The following is a 23,767-nucleotide window of genomic DNA, read 5'->3' on the forward strand; positions in this document are numbered from 1 at the left end:
ACTTGGTTGCTATAACAACAACACAATGGTTCTTTGTTCCAATGATTATATATGAACCCTAATTTAATTTACCTAGTAGTACATTCACAGTGTGACTTCATTACTGTTATTACTGCATACTTCAACAGGGTCATTTATTAAACAGACATTTAAAACTTCAAAGCAGCGTAGCAACTACATGTACCAATCTATATAATGGCTACTAAACTTTACATACACATAATACCTTTTAGCAAAAACCCATTTCATTAATAATCTTTGCATCTGTATTAAGCCATTTTCAATAATCAAAGCTTGCTCTTTATTGAAGTCAAATAAGTGAATGACCCTTAGGTACACCAGTGAAAATTTAACCTAGAATTGAAAATCAGAGACGTAGGGTTCCCGCCACACGAAGATAAGATGGTAAGGACAAGGTAGACATCATGAGCCTCCTTGTGGTGAGCCAGTTAGCTAGTAGAACAAAGGTTAGTGTGTGGAGTGCACCGTGGTACCAGGAAAGGGCAAGTGGGATACAGAGTGAGGACGTGGCTGATTGGTATCAATTACCTGTGCATGCAGTGAAGCGGGATAGGTAAAAGCAGTAGGAGGTAGAGCAGGTGCTAATTCCGCTGGGTAGAGGGGGTACGGCGCCCACACTTCAGGGCTACCCGGGTAAAGTGCAGGCACTGTGAGTTCATCTGCAAGAAAAGAATAAGGACACCATGTTAGTAATAACAATGTTGGAGAACAACAGTGAGAACTGGTGGCAAGATCTATTGCATGCTTTGTGCTTATAGTGTTAACATTGATGCCCAATTGAAGTCACAGAAATAGATATTCCGTCAGATAGACATTGAACTAACAACCTCCATTTTCATAGTCTTACCTTCACTATCCTGTTATAGTAGCTGTACAGAGTGTCCCAATATGACTGTGCAGTGCAATAAGTACCAAAGATTGACCATGCTGTTCAGAGTCCACCACACCCTCCTTCCACTGAAATCTGTCTGAGAACCTTTGTGATGAGGGATGTAGGCTCTATTCATCTAAGCAGATTAAACACTGAAGTGGGAGCAGGAGGAGTGTTTCCACTAAGATAAAAGTATTTAAAACATGTTAAAGTGAAAATCGGTATGAAATCATAATATATGGCAGTACAGGACCAGAGATGAAAACTGGGCTTAAAGCCAAGCTCTGGGCATCCACTGCCAGGGCTAACAGCTTGATGGCTTGTTTTGTCTAGGAAAAGGTGAAACAGTTTTACTTACCTGATCCTCTGCTCCCCTGCAGGCGGCACTTCCCCACGGTCTGGTGGACTGTCCCTTGGCGTCCTCCCATTTAGAGCGGAAGGAGGAGCAGAGGGCCAGGTAGGTAAATCTCCTTTTATTGTTACCCTAGACAAAAAAACAATTAATCTGTGCACTGTGGGTTTGCCCAAAGTTGGGTTTTAAGCTAATAATCTCCAAAAGTTGGGCAAGGTGTATATTTAGGTAAAGTATATATTTTTTAATAGCGCTGGCCTTGAAATCTGCATAGTATGCATCTTATATCTACTATTATAGCTGAGGTTTTCTATTTTTTTCTTAGGGTTCAGCACCAAACACATCAGTTATATGTAATGACCCTGCACACAGGCTGCAGGTGTCTAGCAAAGCCCAGACACAGGAGTGAAGCTTCTGCCTCATCCAAAACACTTTGGAACCTTTAAACTGCAGGCCCTAATTTGGGATTACAGAACCTGGAGAAAAATTACAACACAGTTCTCTCCACTCACAATAAACACATCAGAGCTTCTCAAACCACAAACATCCTTACCTCCCTTTCCTAATCTCACAGGGCAATGTGTAGTTTCCCAGAGCTACCAATCAAAAATGATCTGATTCCACATAATGCTGTTTTTGCTGGAAAGTATAACTTTTTATTACAGAGTAGTGTTACAGTATAACAGAGGCCCTGCGTGTATACATGAGTGCACATGCAGTACAGGTTTTCCTACAAAAGCTCAAGAATAGGAAGTTTTCATTTCCTGTAGAAAAATAAACATGAGATGCCATAACCCTCCAAAAGCAAACTGATTTGTGAACATATGGCCCAATTAAGCAACAGTGCAAAAAATGACTAATAAACTTAAAAATCAGCAAATTGGAGCTCCTGATTTCAATCAGTCATGGGTGAGCACTTGTAGACCACATCATCTGCTGCTCTCTCTCTAGTCTCAGGTAAACCTGTCTCCGGGAAAACGAAAATCCTTCCTTGCTGCAGGCTGCCCCCACACTTCAAGAGGTAAATACTCATTTATATCTAGAGACCTGGAAAGACCAGTTTTTTTCTTACCAGATTCCCTGCTCCCCAGAAGCTGATGCTTCCCTCTTTTTCCCTGTGCTCCAATTTTAGGACTGTCCATGGGCATTCACACGTTCAATACAGGGCTATGGGCCCTGCATTATACAAGATGATATCAGAAGGCACACAAGCACTGGAGCATACTGTAGGTTAAAAGAGGCTGCCAGTGGTCTTTCAGACTAGAGGATATCTGTAGGAGCTGGGATCAGGTAAGAAAAAGCTCTTTTTCTTGTACCCTGCCGCAATACAAGGGAGGATTTTTGTTTTTTTCTGAGGATTCAGCTCCAGGGAACATAGTACTCATGCCTCTCTTCCAGCCTGCTGATTGGACCGTGAAAAAACAACAAAGCACTGATAAATCATCCCAATGCTCACTCTTCTCTCTACTTCTTCTAGCATGTTCCCGGACAATACTTGTGCATGCCGTAGAGAATAGCAAAATGCTGCTTCTTTCTCTCCCACACTAAGAGATGCTGCACAGGGGATGATAAGGGCTTGGAATTAGGATACATTGAGGTCATTTTGCTACATAAAATATATATGAGATGAATACAGAACTGCATCAAATATTGGTTTTATAAGGGAAGTCCATTGTTGGAGAATGACATCACCATCTGGCTTTGTCAAAGCTGTGAACTATAAATGCAACAGGGATGATCTCTCTGCTGTAGTCCCTAATATGCGCTATATTGCCAAAAGTATTGGGGCACCCGAACACCAAATCATTGGATTCAGGTGTTCCAATCACCTCCATGGCCACAGGCGTATAAAAGTCAAGCACGTAGGCATGCAGACTACTTCTACAAACATTTGTGAAAGAATGGGTCTCTCCAGGAGCTCAGTGAATTCAAGCGTGGTACCGTGATAGGTTGCCACCTGTGCAATAAGTCCATCCATGAAATTTCCTTACTACTAAATATTCCACAGTCAACGGTTAGTGGTATTATAACAAAGTGGAAGCAACTGGGAACAACAGCAACACACCCACAAAAAATGACAGAGCGGGGTCAGCGCATGCTGAAGTGCACAGTGCACAGAAGTGCCAACTCTCTCTAGAGCAGCGGTTCTCAACCTGGGGGTCGCGACCCCTTTGGGGGTCGAACGACCATTTCCCAGGGGTCGCCTAAGACCATCGGAAAACACATATTTCCGATGGTCTTAGGAACCGAGACACCGCTCCTGTCTCCGGCGATGTGTGGGCGGGATGATATGCTGCCCCTGTCACCGCCTCCTCGCCGCTGATTGGCCACCGGAACTGTAGCTCAGGAGAGGCACACAGGCGGCCAATCACCGGCGAGGAGGTGGAGCTTGGAGAGGAGGAGCCGAGCGGCAGCGAGCATAGATCAAAGAAGATCGAGGGAGCTGCAGGAGCGAGTGAAGAGAGAGGCCAGAGAAGGAAGACAGCTGACAGGTAAGTGCAAATTTTGCTGCTGCAGCCAGGTATGCAGGCTGTAGATGGGAGAGGGAGAGAGCGAGCCCAGGCTGGAGCAGGAGTCAGCAAGGTAAGTATCATTGGTGTCAGTGGGAGGGATAGTGCCCCATCATTTGTGTCACTAATACCAACGATGGGGCACTATTCCTCCCCCCACTGACACCAACGATGGGGCACTATTCCTCCCCCCACTGACACCAACGATGGGGCACTATTCCTCCCAATGACACCCACAATGGGGCACTATTCCTCCCACTGACACCCACAATGGGGCACTATTCCTCCCACTGACGCCAATGATTGGGCACTATTCCTCCCACTGACGCCAATGATGGGGCACTATTCCTCCCACTGACGCCAATGATTGGGCACTATTTCTCCCACTGACACCAATGATTGGGCACTATTCCTCCCACTGACACCAATGATGGAGCACTATTCCTCCTACTGACACCAATGATGGAGCACTATTCCTCCCACTGATACCAATGATGGGGCACTATTCCTCCCACTGACACCAATGATGGGGCACTATTCCTTCCGCTGACACCAATGATGGGGCACTATTCCTCCCCCCACTGACACCAACGATGCGGCACTATTCCTCCCCCCACTGACACCAACGATGGGGCACTATTCCTCCCACTCATACCAATGATGGGGCATTATTCCTCCCACTGATACCAATGATGGGGCACTATTCCTCCCACTGATACCAATGATGGGGCACTATTCCTCCCACTGATACCAATGATGGGGCACTATTCCTCCCACTGATACCAATGATGGGGCACTATTCCTCCCACTGATACCAATGATGGGGCACTATTCCCCCCACTGATACCAATGATGGGGCACTATTCCCCCCACTGACACCAATGATGGGACACTATTCCTCCCACTGACGCCAATGATGGGACACTATTCCTCCCACTGACGCCAATGATGGGACACTATTCCTCCCACTGACGCCAATGATGGGACACTATTCCTCCCACTGACGCCAATGATGGGACACTATTCCTCCCACTGACGCCAATGATGGGACACTATTCCTCCCACTGACGCCAATGATGAGGCACTATTCCTCCCACTGACGCCAATGATGAGGCACTATTCCTCCCACTGACACCAATGATGGGACACTATTCCTCCCACTGACACCAATGATGGAGCACTATTCCTCACACTGACACCAATGATGGGGCACTATTCCTCCCACTGACACCAATGATGGGACACTATTCCTCCCACTGACACCAATGATGGGGCACTGTTCCTCCCATTGATACCAACGATGGGACACTATTCATCCCACTGACATCAGTGATGGGGTGCTAGTCCTCCCACTGCAAAATTACAGTTATGAAGTAGCAACGAAAATAATTTTATGGTTGGGGGTCACCACAACATGAGGAACTGTATTAAGGGGTCGCGGCATTAGAAAGGTTGAGAACCACTGCTCTAGAGTCATTAGCTAAAAACTTTGTATAGCTTTCAGTTTAGCACAATAACAGTGTAAAGAGAGCTTCATGGAATGGGTTTCCATGGCTGAGCAGCTGCATCCAAGCCTTACATCACCAAGTGCAATGCAAAGCATCGGATACAGTGGTGTAAAGCACACCACCAACGGACTCTAGAGTAGTGGAGATGTGTTCTCTGGAGTGATCACTCAGGTTTCTCTGTCTGGCAATCCAATAGACATGTCTGGGTTTGGTGGTTGACAGGAGAACGGTACTTACCTGACTGCATTGTGCCAAGTGTACAGTTTGGTAGAGTTGGGATTATGGTGTGGGGTTGATTTTCAGGGGTTGGACTTGGCCCCTTAGTTCCAGTGAAGGGAACTCGTCAGTATACCAAGACATTTTGGACAATTTCATGCTCCCAACTTTGTGGGAACAGTTTGGGGATGGCCCCTTCTGGTTCCAACATGACTGCACACCAGTGCACAAAGTAAGGTCCATAAAGACATGGATGACCGAGTTTGGGGTGGAGGAACTTGACTGGTCTACACAGAGTCCTGACCTCAATCCGAAAGAACACCTTTGGAATGAATTTGAGTTGAGACTGCAAGCCAGGCCTTTTTGTACGACATCAGTGCCTGACCTAACAAATGTGCTTCTAGAAGAATGGTCAAACATTCCCATAGAAACATTCCTCAACATTGTGGACAGCCTTCCTAGAAGAGTTTAAGCTGTTATAGCTGCAAAGGGTGGACCAACTCAATATTAAACCCTACAGACTAAGACTGGGATGCCATTAAAGTTCATGTGCTTGTAAAGGCAGGCGTCCCAATACTTTTGGCAATATCGTGGATATAATAACCCGGAATTTGATTCAGCCTGCCAGCAATTGTATTTACCCAAATTATATATGGGCATTTTAATGCTATAGGTTACTAAAGATATCATAAATGAGTGTTTTTTGTTTACTTGTCCCTGCCCAACTGAAATGTCACCTTTAGCAACAAGTTTGCGAAAGTAGAGGGCCTTAACACATCTTATTACTGGTTGATGTGTGAATAAAGCAACATTTTTGGTAAACCGGTAAATACATAACTGAAATACATTTGTAGAGTGTTTTCCCTTCCAAAGGATTTGTAGTTCTGTTCATCCACTCTTCTTGAAAGTACTTACAGCATAGTCAAGAATGTGACCCTCCTAGGTCCTGGCTGGGCTTTGCGGCATGCACTTTTCAACCAACAGCTTGCAAAATCGGTAATGAATGAGCAACATAACATTGCTTATTCATTGCCAAGTGTGCAGAAAGGTGACACAGGAGGCTGCAAATTTGAATCAGGACAGTATCAAAATCCTTTGATGGGTAGAACAGGTTGCATTTTTGCTTTTCATATGTGTATCACTTTGCTTTTAAGTAGAACTAAAGCTAAAACCTTTTTTTTAAATTTTGGATAGAGTAAGGGAAGGTCATAACCCATGTTAGGTTTTTTTAATTGCCCCCTGTGTTCCATTGGTAAATTTTCCCTTCACTTCCTGTCCCATAACCAAAACAGGAAGCAAGGGAACGGTCTCCAAAGTGTGAGAATCCCTTTCACCAGAACTAGTGTACCCATTGGAAGACATCCCCTTGATTCCTGTCCTGGTGAAAACTCAACATTTGGGATGTTCCTTCACTGTCACGCTCCATAATAATGGTAAACAGGGCAAAAAGAGAGGATAACTCTTGCTAACAGGGACACAGACAGCAATAAAAACCTGACAGGTGTTCTAATACCTCTCCACTCTATCATAAATGAATACTAAAGGCAAAATGTTTATAATACAGTTATTACATTTTCACAGATAATAAAAATGGGAGTTATTAAAGTATTACTAAACCCAGGACCCTGCATTCACTATATCGTGTCTCGCACAGTACACGGAACATGGACATGCAATTATTTTAGTAAATAGAAACTGCTAAATACATTTTCTCATCAGAAGTTAGAGAAGTCTTCTGACTTGTATCAGTGTCCAGCAGAGCACCGGTTAAAGCTTGTAGGAGGAGTTTTTATTCTCCTCTCACTTTCCTATGAGACCACAGGACTCCTGACCCTCTGTCTGGACAGTGCTGATTGGCCCTGTGCTGATCACATGTACTCTCCCAAGAAAAAAAAACTCTCTAGCAATACACAGTAAACTGAGCATGTTCAGAGCAACTCCTAGAACTCTGTACCATCAGCAGATGGATGTGCAGCTTACTCGCAAGCCTCTGTTCTATCAGGAGATATATTGGGGACTGTAGAAGAAATGGAGGATCAGAGAAGACAGGATCAAACATCCTTTTTACACAATGCAGAGGATTAACCCCTGAGGTTCCAAAGTGCATATAACAAGCATGCTTTACTGCATATACAGACTGATTTTACTGTTGTGGGTTTAGTAACACTTTAAGTAAAATATTACCCAAATCATATTTGTAAATCCTGCCTATGGCAGAAATATAGTAGTAATATGAAATGTAATGTAGTAATGAAATACGCAATGCTCCAGAGAGGTTCCAAAAATGTGTTCTCACCAAACTTGATAATTCTCGCACCTCAAAGTAATTTCAAAGAGGAAGGCCAGACACAAACACACACACACAGAACACATATAAAGCTTAAATAGTGGTGTCCCCGATCGATTTTATTTTTTTCTACAAAGGAAAACCAGACATTTTGGGAAAAAAAAAAAGAGTAGAATTACAGGACTAAAGGGGAAAGGCTAGAAGAGATATTGACGAAGAACAAAGGGTGTGTATGGGGGTATACTTGCATGGTGGGGCAGTAGAGGGCATGAGTGAGTACAAAAGAAGAGCACATAGTATTGATAATGCACAAAGTGCTACTAGTAACCAATCACATTTCACCTTTTATCAATGTAGATCAGTCAAGCGACTGAAAAGATTTCAGGGATTATTAGCGGATAACCATAACTGTTAAACCCACTGAGATTTTCTTCAATATAGTGCTCAAAATGTTCACAGCAACCAAAATAAAGAAGTGGGGGATGGAGCTCCAGCATATCGTCCAAGATCTGGGAAACAAGACAAGCACATGTGTACAGCCAGAGGCCATTTCTAATATTCTCATGGCATTTGTTTTAAGAAAAACTGCTACTGCTGAGCATTTCCCAGAATCCCCTGGGGGCCATATTCCCATGTTAATATACATGTATTAGATGGGAAGGAAAATAAACAGGCAGCTTCCTGCACTTTGGTTTCCTGTAACTAATAGAAATTGTAATTATTAAAGCAATTAAGATCAAGGTTTCTTAGTAGGAAGGCAGAATATAACTCAGTCAGCTTGCATCCTGTGGGATGTACTGTGAGAATTTAGAAGACATGCAGCACTTTTACTGCTGGGAATAAACAGTCTCTGGGCCACTACTGGTGTCTACGAGATACAGATGTCATTACCAGAACCATAGAAAGCAGGTGCAAAGGAAAGTCACTTGTGGTCAATGTAGGATTTACAACACTTGAATGTGGCATACAACACTTGAAGAATATGTCAACCCAACATCTCATATTCCTGACAGGGGCGGACTGACCATTTGGAAACTCGGGCACTGCCCGAGGGCCCGGGGTCAGTAGGGGGCCCCATGAGATGCCCCTGGTACCTTTTTCATAAGACTTTTTTGAGTTTGGGCAAGGACACAGGGGCCCCATGATCCCCTATTACCCCATGAGTTGTCAGTCTGCCCCTGATTCCTGATATGTGCCTGCTGTACCATGTTCTTGTATGAAAAAGTATCTTGTTCTCTTTGTATTATATCCTTTGTGTGAAATGTCTGGTGTTCCTGCCAATCCATCTGCTTTCCTATTAAAAACTGACCACACTAAGCAGGAGAGCACAGCATGGTCAGTTCTCTAGCTATACTTGGAATTCAGCCTGCTCTCCTCCAATGATAAAACTTGTCCTTACACACCCCCTCTGCACAGCCATTCGCTGGGCAGATCGGTGCGGCTGTTTCTTCTCCCCTAGCTCTTATGCAGCTGAGAATAGAAGGAATGCAATCACTTTTTATAAATACCTTTTTCCCCTTTTTAATATTTTTTATATCTATACACAAATGTTTTGCCTTTTATGTCTGTTTTAAACTGAATAGGCTGTTTTACAAAGTGAGGGTTTACAATCACTTTAATGCATTCCCTGCTTTAGGATAAAAAATTATTTTACTGTCCCCCCCTCCTAAATACTTACCTGAGTCCTTACTTGTCGCTCCATTTCCTCACACTTAACCTATCTAAAACTGAGCTCCTGGTCTTCCCCCCACCCCGTGCCCCCCCCCCATCCTCTCCATCACTACTAACGCCACCATCTCTCCCACTCCACACGCCAAAGTCCTGGGTGTCACCCTGGACTCCCACCTCTCCTTCCTACCCCACATCCAACTGCTATCTAGATCTTGCAGGCTCCACCTCCGCAACATCTCCAAGATACGCACATTCCTCACCCCAGACACTACCAAACAACTCGTACACTCCCTCATCATCTCACGCCTGGACTATTGCAATTCCCTTCTCACTGGCCTACCCAAACGAACGTTTTCACACTCCAGTCGATCCTAAACTCTGCAGCTAGACTCATCCACCTCACCAACCGCTCCACATCTGCCTCTCCCCTCTGCCAATCCCTTCATTGGCTCCCGATTGACCAACGCATCAAATTCAAACTGCTAACTCTGATCTACAAAGCAATTCACAATGCCGCCCCGAACTATATAACTGACCTGATACCCAAATACTACCCAACCCGTGCCCTCTGCTCCTCACAGGACCTCCTACTCTCTAGCTCCCTGGTCTCCTCCTCCCACGCCCGATTGCAGGACTTCTCCAGGACTGCCCCCATCCTCTGGAACTCCCTACCCCAATCCATCAGACTGTCACCTACCCTCCTCACCTTCAGGCGCACCCTGAAAACCCTCCTCTTCAGGGAAGCCTACCCCAACCTCACCTAACACCTGACCTCACCTAACAACTAACCTCCTCCACTCCTCCCACCACTCCATCCCCCACAGCCATCTCCTCCTGTACCACCTTCCCCTCCCTCCTAGATTGTAAGCTCGAAAGAGCAGGGCCCTCGAACCCCTCGTGTAGTGTATTGTTACTGTCTTGTCTCATGTTCTGTCCCCCTTGCTACTGTACAGCGCTGAGCATACCCTTTGGCGCTATATAAATACTGTATAATAATAATAATAATAATAATAATACTAATACTTGATCCAGGTGCTGTGCCCATCTGCAGCAACTCTCTCTGTGCATTCACAGAACAAAGGCAGCAGGGGAAGCCATTGGCTCCTGCTGTTGTCACTCAAAATCTGTAAGAATGGAGCATAGGGCAAAGCAAAAATGCACTGTGTGTCAATTGACGCACACAGCCCGGACCGAGAGAACGTGTGACACACAGAGAAGAGGAGACAAAGAAAACAAACAGAGGGCACACCAGCCTACGATACCTACTTTTTATCCTTTCAATAAATATTTTTTACGATAATGCACTAGGCCGGTGCACACTCTATTTGTTTTCTTTGTATCCAGTGACATTGGATTACCCTGGTCCGTTGAGGTCAGCAAGGAGTGCATTTTCCAGGACATCTGAGATGTTACCATAGCCCTAGCTGAGTCCATCCTCAAGCGCAGGAGTACAGATTTTACAGAGAAGAGGAGAACGCCAGCGAGGGACACCAGAAGAGGAGGTTCAGGACCACTCTGTGAAATACCATTGCAACAAAATAAATAGATTTTACAACCGCTTTAATTATGACTGCATCTGTACTTATAATTTTCTCTTCGTGAGTATAACAAGCATGCTTTACTGCATATACAGACTGATTTTACTCTTGTTGGTTTAGTAACACTTTAAATGTATACAGTAACAATATATATGATTCCTGAGAGCATGTATTACAACTAGCTACTTCTGTCACTGTCATAGTTCCATGCTTTATTCCCCAGTCTCTTCTTGTTAAAGTCCTTTTAAAAAATGTAGCATATTTCAATAAAATGGTAAAATGGCTAAAAAAGTCAGAAAATGGTTAACAAATGATGAACTGGAACAAAAGGAGGGAACTGACAGATTCCCCTGATAAACAAAACCACTGAACTTGCATTCAACAATAGGTCAAAAACAGCTTAAGCCGTAGAAGAACCACAATAGTGGCGTACACAGCTACTAAAATCTTTATGTATAGTCCTCCAAGTATTTTCATGGATTAGCAAAACTGCTGGTACATACGATGCCCACCCGGAAAAGTGTTAAGCTACAGAGCGCATGGTGTAAAATGTTGACGTCAGAGCATTGGCTATACCCCAAAATAAAACCACAGCTGAAAGCCTAACAGGTCCTGCCAAACTGCTCACATCACTGTACAAAGATTCCATGAAGGTGTTTTTTTCTAAGCAAAATACAGCATGATTTGAGCAAATTACATGGGGCTAACTTTAAAGACATGTACACAATCACTATCAAGTGGGTTAATTTGTTCCATTTCACATATTATCTATAAATGCTAAGGAATACCATAAGGATGAAAAATCTGCTTTCAGTGTAAAATGATATACAGTAAAACAAATGCAAGCTGCATGGGCAATCTAGTTTAGGAGAGCCATGTGGACCCCCTGCATGCACACATAGGCCTCATCTTGAAAATTGATCTTTCAGTTTTTTGGGTAGCTGCCAAGCGGTTGAAGGTTCACCACTGTCCAGTCATCACTTAAATGTAATTTCTGAGTGGACCTGAACTCAAAAAGTGAAGATTGCTCTCATATAGGTAATATCTAAATATGTAAATTGTGACTGAGCAGTAACTTGAAACATCTACATTTGATCTTGAACTCCTCTTAAAAAAATATCAGTATACTTTCTGGCCTTGGATGTGTCTAGACACTCATAGCTATATATGTATCTGCGTTGTCAGCTCCACTGCTGCCTCTATATTCTAGTCTCAAAGGATTTGGAGTGAAATTTGGTGATGGATAATGATCTCTGTGCTTCTGCTTCATCTAGTCTGCTTTCTGCACATTTTCTCCATTAAAATGGTTCTAAAGGGAGAAGTTGTTTTACCTTAGTGCATTATGGTAAAAAACCTTCTGCATGCAATGCCCCCGGCCCCCCTTATACTTACCTGAGCCTGGTCTCAATCCAGCAATGTGCACAAGAGCAAAGGCCCCCTTTACTCTCTCCCTCCTCATTGGCTTATGGACAGTAGCGGGAGCCATTGATTCTGGATGCTGCCAACATCACAGTCAGTGATGAGGGAGTGAGACTGAGTCTGTCTGTATAGACACAGACAGTGGGGCTTGGGATCAATAATAATAAAATATAAAAGTGAGTGCTATCCAGTCAGCAGCTAAGTACTCAAGGTAACCAAATAAAACCTTACAACTGAAATAAATAAAACAGTGCAGCGCTAAAATGGTAACAAGTGACCATAAAACTACTAATAAAGTTCAGTGAAGATAAAGGTCCGTGATAATATAAAGTGCCAGGTGACTGGTAAAAACTCGATGGTGGTGCTCCATGAGAAATGGCAGAAATATGCACTCACCAGATGCATGGCATCCTTCCCTGACTCCCCTGAGTATTTACTTTCAGAGCCCGTTTTCTGTGATCCAGTTGTTTCACCCAGATAAGGAAGTTACCCTGTAAGCAGGCAGCCTCTTCTGCTCATCCCTAAAAGGGACCTCTGGCTACCTGGATCCGATTAATTTGTTACCTGGGCATCTGCTGTTTACCATCCCTGAGGGAGAATTATCTTAAACCCTGAGCAGACCTATATCTGATGTGGACACCCCTGGATGTGATACTTAATGTGTATAACCAATACGCATCTGGTGAGTGCGTATTTCTGCCATTTCTCATGGAGCACCACCATCGAGTTTTTACCAGTCACCTGGCACTTTATATTATCACGGACTGGTATCTTCACTGGGCTTAGGATCAAGCCTGCACAAGTGCCCCCATAGCAAGCTGCTTTCTATGAGGGCACTCAGCAGGGGGGGAGCCAGGGGACCTGAGAAGAGAAGGATCGGGGCTGCTCTTTTCAAAATGATTTCACAGAACAGGTAAGTATAACATGGGGATGGAAAACCCTGTGCCTCTACTAAAATGGCCACCTCTTCACAGAGATACAGTGCAGAAAAGAAATGGTAGTCAGTATTGGGGAAAATATTAACTGCAGGAAGCCAAAAGGCAATACCAGCGACTAGCCCTTTGCCCCCTGCTTGAATATTTTTGGGCACAGCTTCTACAGCCCAAGTCCTCTTTTTAGTCATATTTTAGGTTTCAGGAGACTAAACAGGTGTATATTTCAGGTTAATCTCTGTTCATAGCATACGTGGATAGAATGAGGATATACCTTAATTTTTAAAAACCAAATACTAGAAAAATGCTTGCATCTGGTTTTAGGCAAACAATAAAAGCAAAAAAATCGACAGATGCGCTTAGACAGTTCAAAAATTATGTAAACCTCCAAGACTAAAAAAACATTCTTTTGTCAACAGAACAAGCAGTTTAAACATAATGTACTTTTAGGAACATTAATGACAAAAATCTCATCCAAGAATGTCAGACTCAATCTAATTTTAAAATTTCCAAAAGACTTTTTTTTTCCAAATGAAGTAGGCTCTAAAAATAGGTTGTGAGTTTGGGCCATGGCTCTTCATAAAACTTGTCCCTAGTGAATCTACTTTGCCTAAAACATGTCTACAATCTATGCAGAGGATAAATGTATTACTGTTCAGATATTCCTGCAAAAATTCCATACGATTAAAAAAACTGAATGGAAACCCATACTGGGGACAGTATTGTATATGTCTTGTTGTCTTGTTCCAATTATGCAGGGGAAGACAGGATGAATGATATCAAAGTCAACCTTCATCTTCTGCCTTAACTTGACAATTTATGACTCTCATGGCTTTTAAAAGCATTACACATACCAAACTGTATTTAAGGTTCATTTGCAGTTTAGTTTAAACAGATGCTTTTGAGCTGAGTCATAAGTTACATTTGTAAGGGCAGCAAAAGCAAGACAATCTCACTCTTATCTGTAAGCAAAAATGGAAAAAAACTAACAAGATTTAAACAAGCGGAAACATTACAATTTTTGCCTTTACATTATGTGTGTTATATATAGAAGTTTTGCAACCTTTTTTCAGTCAAGGCATCCTTTAAAATTATGAACAGTCATGAGGCACCCTTTAAAATTATGGACAGTCTTGAGGCACCCCATTCTAAAATATAAATAACTATTCTAATAGTTTTATATAACGCAGCAACATCCAAACATGTAGGACACCCAACAGTAGAGATGATTTATTCTTCCAAAGCAAATACACTTTTGCACACTGGTACTGACTAGTATTCCAGTGTTTCTCTTCTCCCTCAGTTTTTCTCCTTCACTGAGCTAATGTGACCCCAGCACTGATGGAGAGGGGCAGGGCAGGGTAAAGCAAGGATGTTGTGCAGGCAGCCGACATCCTCCTTATCAGTGATGATACCATTGGTTGTGAGGAAGCCAGCAGCTAGAAGGTCGTAATGGTGCAAAATGAAAAGCTGTGGCTTTGTGTAACTAAAAGGAAGGCTTGTTCCACCTGCTGGCTTGTATACAAATTTTGGGCAATTTGTAGACATTTTGCCAAGACACCCCTGAAGAAACCTCAGGGCACCCTGGTTGAGAAATGCTGATATACAATATTTAAATAGAGGTTTCCAATTTGAGTTGGAAAGCAGAAAATCTCTTTCAATTGAGATGGAATGTCCAGCTGTTGAAGTCTTCTCTATGGACCCTCACTGCCTAGAATCTTCTCCAGACCCTGGCCAAGTACTTTGGGAAAACAGCTTTCTTATTTTTTGAGCGGAAAGAGTTAGTAGCAAGATGACATAGCACTATCTCCTGACCCACTGAAATCAAATAAATTAAAAGGGTTTTTGCTGATTATTTTTTTTCTAAGTGATATTTAATGCTGTAGAGTGATTTATACAAAACTGGCCTGCTACAAACATGAAAGGAGCATGCAAAATCTTGAAGATAGCAACTTTTCTGGACATTTTCTAGGGATGTCAGTGCTGCAAGACAGCAACCCTAACTGCTGTACTACAAAGTTACCCAGTATATATACTGTGGGAACTCGCTTCAAAGTGGTAGAGCTTTTAAACGCACACAGCTACTCGCTTTCTTTTTAAGGCCTTTTTTAGCCCACTTTTATTTAAATGAAAGTTCAAAACAGAAGTTTCCCACACAGGGGTATCGATCATCCACAAAACAACGGTTCAGCCTCCTGGCTTATACTCAGCTTGCTGTCTGTCTCCTGCAGACTTCTTCAAGAATTATGGCTCGTGCACACAGCTGGCCACTAGCACACAGCTAGACTCTAGCAGCCCCTTGCTGCTTTTGGCTTCCACCTCTCCTAGGTGGAGCCCACCTGACTTCCAGGCAGTGACCTCCCGTCTTCCAAGTGGAGCCCTCCTGACTCCTATCTGCTGGGGTGGAGCCCTCCTGACTCCTATCTGCCGGGGTGGAGCCCAGAACTCTGATCCTGACTCTCTGAAAAGGCCTGCACACACCTGCGCAATCAGTCTCCTGGCCATTCCCAAAACCTGGTCCCAGGATTGGAGATTTCATCCCTCCCAGATCTCTTTGAAATCTCCAGGCTCCAGATCCCAAAACAGACCTTACAAACAAAGGAGGAAAGTGAAAAGCCACTTTCCTCCGTATCAAACACTTACCCTGGAGCCCCTCAACCTGCCTAGTTGAGAATCTTGGGTGACAGATCGTCACACTGTCACAATACTTTTGTGAAGAATGCTAAATAACCTTGAGTACCCAGGGCCACAAAAGTGAGCTTTGTTCAGTAGGTTAGTCAAGACTCCAAAGAAGAACTTTATCACCTATTTTACAGGGGCTTTCTAGCTTCTTTTTTTTTAAATGTACCGTCTCCTTAAAATATACGTCGACCCCAAATTTTTTTTTTGTAGTTTTAGATAGAATGGAGAAGGATCAGAACCCTTGTTGGGTTTTGATTGATATATGAGGTTCTTCTGGAAAGAGTTCTTCTCACTTGCTGTCACTGTGACAACCACTTCACGAGACAAGAAGTAAGAGAATATCTGTATCATGAACACAGACAGGAATGATTGGCACTCAAGAATTTCTACTGTATAGTCTTATCTAATAATATCTTAATCTAAAAGATTACTGTGTTTCTGTTATTTTCTCTCAATTCCTGTCTGCTAGATCCATTGTTCCTGGACAGTAACTGAGCGGAAATCTCTCTGATGGAAGTCCTTTACCAGTTTTTCTTTTATATTTCTTATTGTTGGTGAAAGATTTGTGCTTTCATCTCAGTCTTTTAAAAGAAAGGTGGTGCCTTTTAGGTGGCAATAATATATTACTAAAAGAACCAAAAAAGGCGCTACTCTTATAAATAATAAAGTGATAATTATCTGCATATGATACAATAGGTAATAACACCGAGTGTCAAATGAGAATATAAAATATCCTCATGGAATAAACATACCGTAGTTAATAAGTGTCCACAAAAAGAAAGTCCATATGTTAACTCCACAGAAGTTAGACCTTCCACACCCAGTGTCCAAAAGGTTATTTGAAGTAAACCACTCGTGCACTTTTCCACCACATGTAGTGAGAGTAACAACTCACCAGATACAAGATAATCAAAGCAAAATGTAGTTAGCCAACTAAGAATAGTCGATTCACCCCAAATTCTTCACAGTCTTCCACACAGCAGCCTTTTAGAATCAGGATAGGACAGTACAAACACTTAGGAGAAAGATGTTCCATAGTGTAGCAAGTTTATTAAAATAAGTCGATAAATAACAGTAAGTATTACACTCACATATTAGTTTGCCCAAATGGCACCTCCAAAAATTAGAAGCAGATGCTCCGCACTGCCGCTCTCTCAACCTGAGCCGGCATGCGTTCTACAACTTGACTGGAAGTGACACATAGACAGACCAGAAGTGACGACAATCGGCTGGGCCTAATATATTACTGACTTAAAGTGGAACTTCACTTAAAGGGGAAGTCCCACTTTATGCCCTCCCCCCATCTCTTCTGATTGTGGCACTTTTTGCAGGGGTTTTGACAGGTACCCACTCCAACTTCCAGTTCGATCAAAGTGATAATGCTCTGGAAGTTCTATTCCAGCCCCCTCCTCAACCTTCTGGGACATGTCACAGATCCCAAAACACTGTGGGACCATTCACAAGGCGCAGCACCTCTCACGCATGCACAGCTGGCTGTGAAGCCACAAGGAATCACAGCCAGCTGGCCACAGTAAACATGCCAACATCGGTACCCGAAGACCGGAAAAGAAGCAGTATGGATGAGCATCACGCTGGACCCCCTGGAGAGGTGAGTGTCCTGTTATCTAAAGTCAGCAGCTACAGTATTTGTAGCTGCTGACTTTAAATTTTTTTTTACAAAGGCCGAACAGCTTTAAAGCTTAATAATATTATATAACTTACATATAAAAGTGTATCGCTAAAAAATAAATCAGTGGTAATACAATCCTAGCTGTCAATCCATAAATATAGATATAAAAATTTTCCAATGCAATATTTAAATCATAGAAATAATAATAATAATGATAATGTGCATAATGATAAATTAGAAAATAACAAGTTTCCCTGTGACGCCCTGGAAGTGACGACACGAAGTTCATATTGGGATTGAATTTAATGGCAGTAAGGCACACTGCTGCTGGAAATGTTGAAATTCAAGTTTGGACCACGTAGGGCAACTGATTGCATATCCTCTGAGCCCATTACTAAGTAGGGCTGCGCGACTGAACAGCTTTTTTCAGTGGGAGAACGACATTTGAGCCACATATGAATGCTATGGAGAAGCCTGGAGCAGCTGCTTAATTATCATTCTTGAGCTTATTTTGACCACTCTATAATATGATGGTCAGATACATCCGGTAAGCTTTCTTTGAGCATGGAGTGAGGTAACACGTGTTTATATGGATAATGTTTGCTCATCCAGCAATTGAAGATTCACGTTTGCACTTTTGATTCACTTATTTTTTCGCATTGGGACTCACTTCTAATTTATCATTTTGCACATTATCATTATTATTTTCATGATTTAAATATTGCATTGGAACATTTTCATATCTAGCTTTATGGACTGACAGCTAGGATTGTACTAGCACTGATTTATTTTTTAAGGCTACACTTTTATATGTATGTTTTGTAAATTCTTTGTATCAGAATTTAGTGTTTGTTGGCAGCTTGTGATTTATTTGAACCAGTGCAGATTTTGATGGTTCCTTCAAATATTATATAACTGAATTCCTGCTGCCACAAGGGAGACTGGCTAAAATATCCACTCGGAGAAGAATACTATGGCTTCTTGCCTGGTCTCGTTGTAACACAATTACATCACATAAATAGGTCCTCGATGCTTGCTTGCATGATTGACAGGTTTATTTAAACATGCGAGAGGCACTTGTACAAAGGCATCAAAATTAATTTTAACACATTTCACACTCTAGGTGCTTTTAAGCATTACTTTTCTAAGTAACCACCTAAATGTTATTTTTCATTTCTGTATGGGAAAGCACAAGTGCCATCTTTAATGTCCTCTCAATTCTTTTTCTACAGATATTTGGTGTATATAGGTTCGCATGGCACTGATGCGCTTTTTATAAACAGATATTTCTTGCGTCATTATATCAATGAGCTGATGAGTAGATAAATAGAAGTCTAAATAATAATCTACAACAAACAAGAATTAGTTGTAGAACTCTTATACAAATATGCCCCTGCGGTTACAACTATATACTTGCTCATTCTGCAGATTCCATAATTCAAATTTTTCTAAAAATGTATTTTTAGAAAACACAGCATATGCTTTCTATAGGTATAGCATAGCCACATCCTACAGATATCTATAGAACTCTACTTTTTAACCCCTTGACACCGACGGCACACAAATATGCAGCCTCACGGAACTGGGCTTTTTTCCGTGGGGCCGCATATTTGCGTACCTGTCTTTGTGCTGGGGGCGCACTCGCAGCACAAAGACCGCAGTATCACTGAGAGCCCCGGGTCCCGTTCTAACAATCGGGACCCGGGACTCCCGATTCCAGGTCACGTGATCACTGTGATAGCCTCTGATTTGCAGTCTATTCATGGGGCGCAGTGGTCGAACAGATTCAGGACCAAATTTAACAGTCATGTGGGTGAGCGACCTTGAACGCAGACAGTAAAATAAAAAAAAAGGGCTCTGGATTGGGCAGAACATCTCCTTTCCTAACAAAATAAACAGAATAGTTGCACTTACAAGTTTAAAACTTAATAGAAAGCATATAAAAGGCTAAAGCTCTCAAAGACCCACATTAAAAGGGTTTACCTCTTTTAATGTGGGTTACCACATTACCTCACTCCTTTGGTAATCCAGACTTGGTGATCTTGCCAGCAAACTGAGTAACTCAACTTCCTGGAGGCTAGTGACAATGATGAGGCAGGCTCTGCAAATTTATCCCCAACTTTGTCACCCTCTGGAAAGCAAAGCTCCATTAACCACTTCCTCGCCGCCCTATAACAGAAATACTGCTACAGGGCGGCGCAAAATCATCCTATATATATGTGATTTGCATTTCTGGGTAGGGGGTGCACACGCACGCGCCACCCTACCCGTGCCGCCATTGGTGGCTACAGATGTCGATCACCAGTTCCCAGCCGGAGATTCCCTGCCAGAACCTGGCGATTGCAGAGTAACACTGATAGGGGAGAGACCTGTGTGTAACAACACAGGTCTCTCTCCTGCCAGCAATAACATGCTGCTGTGTATTTTTCTGCAAAGCAGAAATACACAGCAGCATGTTTCCCAAGTAAAACACTCACAGCACATTATGTTAAACAGCACGCAGTTAACTCTTTGATCGCCCCAAATGTTAACCCCTCCCTGCCCAGTGTCATTAGTACTGTGTCAGTGCTTTTTTATTATTATTATTATACAGTATTTATATAGCGCCAACAGTTCGCTCAGCGCTGTACATTACAATGGGAGACAATACATGAGACAGTACAATAACAATACAATGCAATACACGAGGGGTTCGAGGGCCCTGCTTCTTGGAGCTTACAATCTAGCAGGGAGGGGATAGTGGTATGGGAGGAAAAGCTGTGGGGGATGAAGTGGTAGGAAGAGTGGAGTGCAATTAGCAGAGGGCGGGGTAGGCTTCCCTGAAGAGGTGGGTTTTCAGAATGCGCCTAAAGGAGAGGAGAGTAGGTGATAGTCAGATGGATTGGGGTAGGGAGTTCTAGAGGATGGGTGATGCCCTGGAGAAGTCCTGGAGGCGAGCATGGGAGGAGGAGACCAGGGAACTAGAGAGCAGGAGGTCTTGTGAGGAGTGGAGAGTGCGTTTTCGGTGGTATTTGGATATTAGGTCAGTGATGTAGTTTGGGGCAGAGTTATGGACAGCTTTGTACGTCAGTGTTAGCATTAATTAACATTAGCATTATTAACATTGATCACAGTTATTGGTGTCATTGGGATGTCAGTGGCAGTTAGTTCCCCCAGTGTCAGAATGTCCCGCCGCAGTCCCGCTATAAGTCACTGATCACCACCATTACTAGTATAAAAAAAAATAAAAATTCCAGTATATATAACGCCATGTGTAGACACTATAACTTTCATGTAAACCAATTAATTTACATGTATTTGGGATTTCTTTTTTTTAGCAAAGACATGTAGCAGAATACATTTTGCCTACATTTTTTTTACTGGATATGTTTTATTAAAAAAAGTCAAAAATATTGTTTTTTTTCAAAGTTGTCGGTCTTTTTTTGTTGATAGCGCAAAGAAATTAAAAAATGCACAGGTGATCAAATACCACCGAAAAAAAGCTCTATTTGTGGGAAAAAAGGACCTAAATTTAATTGTACAGCATTGCATGACCGCTCAATTGTCAGTTAAAGTAACACAGCGCCATATTGCATAAAAAGGCCTGGTCAGGAAGGGGAGTAAATCCTCTGGAGGGCAAGTGGTTAAGATTGCAAATAAATATAGTGATGTTGCCAGCATCTTCACGTCATTTCGCTGCGCATCTTCTCTCTATCCATGTATCTACAGGTGTTCGTCTTCTAAATTAAATAGGTTAAGTGCTGAGGGGAAGGGATCTCAACAACCAAATTCTTGTCTGTTTCTACAGTTTACACATTCAATAATGACTGCTGAGAAAGATAGCTTGTGTACACAGCACAGTATGGCTAAGGTTATCTTAAAGAAGATTTAACTTAAAACGGGGAAATTCTGTGCTTTGCTGTACTCTATTACTCAGTTAATGACACTGAAAAATAATTGGGTGACTATAGACATCCTAATCCATACCCTTACCTCTAATAATTTATCTAACTACATGCAGCATAGATAGAGCATAGGAAGTTATCTAACTTGACTTCTGGAAGATCAAGAGGTATTTCTGCAAACACAGAATAGATAAAAGGATTTGATTGTTGGGGCTCATTGACATGGACACAGATGCCCGTACAGTGTGTGTTTATTGAACCAGGAGTTCCATACAGCTGCTCCTAAAAGCCTACATAAACACATGGCCTATGTGAACGAGCCTTTAGGGTTCACATACTCTTTCAGATCTTATTTAATTATAACCAAGCTAAATGCGGAGCTAAATACAAATAACCATGTTTCGAATGTCTAGAATGGAAAATGGAGTCATATGATGATCTCACTGTTCAATGTATACAGCCCCAACTGCATCTACTGCTGCTCAATCATTCAAAACACTGACCATGGCTAAATCTTTTATGTGCAGAAATTTAGCTGTATATCATTCAGCTTTGCCCTAAACAAGGGCAATATTCAAGTAAATGAAATGTAAAATGACTGCATGTTCTGTATGAGAAGAAACTAATTGGTTGTGCAATGAATACATCTGGTTTGTATATACGTAAGACAAACAGTACAAATTCCTCTATAGCAGAATGGTTTCTTCTAGCATTGGAACTGGCGAGTATAAATCATTATAAGGGTTAGTGTTTAGGCTCAGTCCAGGGCAGGGGCAGGCAACCTTTGAGAGGTGGAGATGTACCTGAACAACATGAAAGAGATCAAAGATCACCGGAGTTCAGTGCCATTGCAAAAAAAAAAATGTTACTGTAAAAATACAAACTTAGCCTACCTCAACCATTTGCCGCCCGGCCAATGGCCGTTTGGCGGCTTCAAAAGTGTTGCTGCATTCCGGGTGCACGCCATTTGGCGTGCTCCCGCACATGTGCAGTTTGCGCTAATGCAGAGCGGCGCAGCAGCGCGATCTGTCACCGGCCGTGTACCTCGGACACGGCAGATGACAGATCCGAGTACCGGCTCCCGTTGCTGGTACCATGTGACCTGCTGTGACCAATCACAGCAGGTCACATGACAGTTGTATACAATGGATGGCTTCATTCATGCCATCCATTGTATACTAGTGCCAAGCTGTGAATGGTCACAGCTAATCGCATGCACATGTCATGTGATTAGCTGTGACCAAATCACAGCTAAGCACAAAAAAAAAAAGAAAAAAAAAAAGCTGAATGAACCGATTTCATTCAGGTAAATGCTTGCTTATAGCAAAGTAATTCTTTGCTATAATATAAGCAAACTGTGTAAAAAAAAAATAAAATACTGATCACTTCCCCAAAGTAGTACAATGTTACTATGGTAACATTGTACTACTTTGGTCATAGTAAAATATGAAAAAAAAATGTAATAAAAAATTAAAAATAATAAAAAAATTAAAAAATTTTTTAAAAAAATATATATATTTTTTTTTTTCATACGGTCACCAGTCAGTGTCCCTGTTCACCGCCATGCCAGTTATATGATGACGCTGTACTGCACTGGTGACAGTATGTAAAAAAGAAAATAGTGAAAATATTTGTTTTCATTTTTTCATTTTCCGAAAAATTATGACAAAAAAAATACAACTTCAAAAAACTCGCCATGCCTGTTATGAAGTACGTCGGACTGTCTACTCTGCAAAAAGGGGTCATTTGGGGATATCTGTACTATTCTGACATTCTTGGACCTCAAGAAATTACATTGGCCGTCAGTACTTCAGGATTGATCAATATTCAGATCTATACCATAATTTGTGAACTCTATAACTTTCCTACAAAGTAAATAATACATCCTAATTTGGGTTATTTTCACCAAAGACACGTAGCAGAATACATCTCGGCCTAAATTTATGAAGAACAATTACATATTTGTAAACTTTTATAACAGAAACAAAGAAAATCGTGTGTTTTTTTCAAAATTTTTGGTCTTTTTTTAATTTAGCAAAACATAAAAACCCCAGCAGTGATTAAATACCACCAAAATAAAGCTCTAGTTGTGTGAAGAAAATGATAAAATTTTAGTTTGGGTACAGTGTTGTATGACCGCGCAATTGTCATTCAAAGTGTGAGAGCGCTGAAACGTGAAAAATGGCCTGGGCAGGAAAGTGTAAAATTGCACGGTATTGAAATGGTTAAAAATGGACACCGTGGCA

General features: G+C 42.1%; 1 protein-coding gene across 2 annotated transcripts in view; it reads right to left on the reverse strand.

The window, feature by feature from the left end:
- RBPMS (RNA binding protein, mRNA processing factor) overlaps positions 1–23,767 on the reverse strand; it is a 294,262-nt gene that overhangs the window by 63,620 nt on the left and 206,875 nt on the right. Inside the window, exon 6 of one of the 2 annotated variants that reach the window (XM_089669978.1) lies at positions 550–680. The exons of the other annotated variant lie outside the window; for it this stretch is intronic. Coding sequence (XP_089526104.1) covers positions 550–680 — 131 coding nt within the window. The remainder of the gene's footprint in view (positions 1–549; positions 681–23,767) is intronic. 2 annotated transcript variants of the gene reach the window in all.

Source organism: Staurois parvus, unplaced genomic scaffold (genome assembly GCF_062004578.1).
Source record: "Staurois parvus isolate SC_StPar_1 unplaced genomic scaffold, SC_StPar_1.0 ptg000086l, whole genome shotgun sequence".
NCBI lineage: Eukaryota > Metazoa > Chordata > Amphibia > Anura > Ranidae > Staurois > Staurois parvus.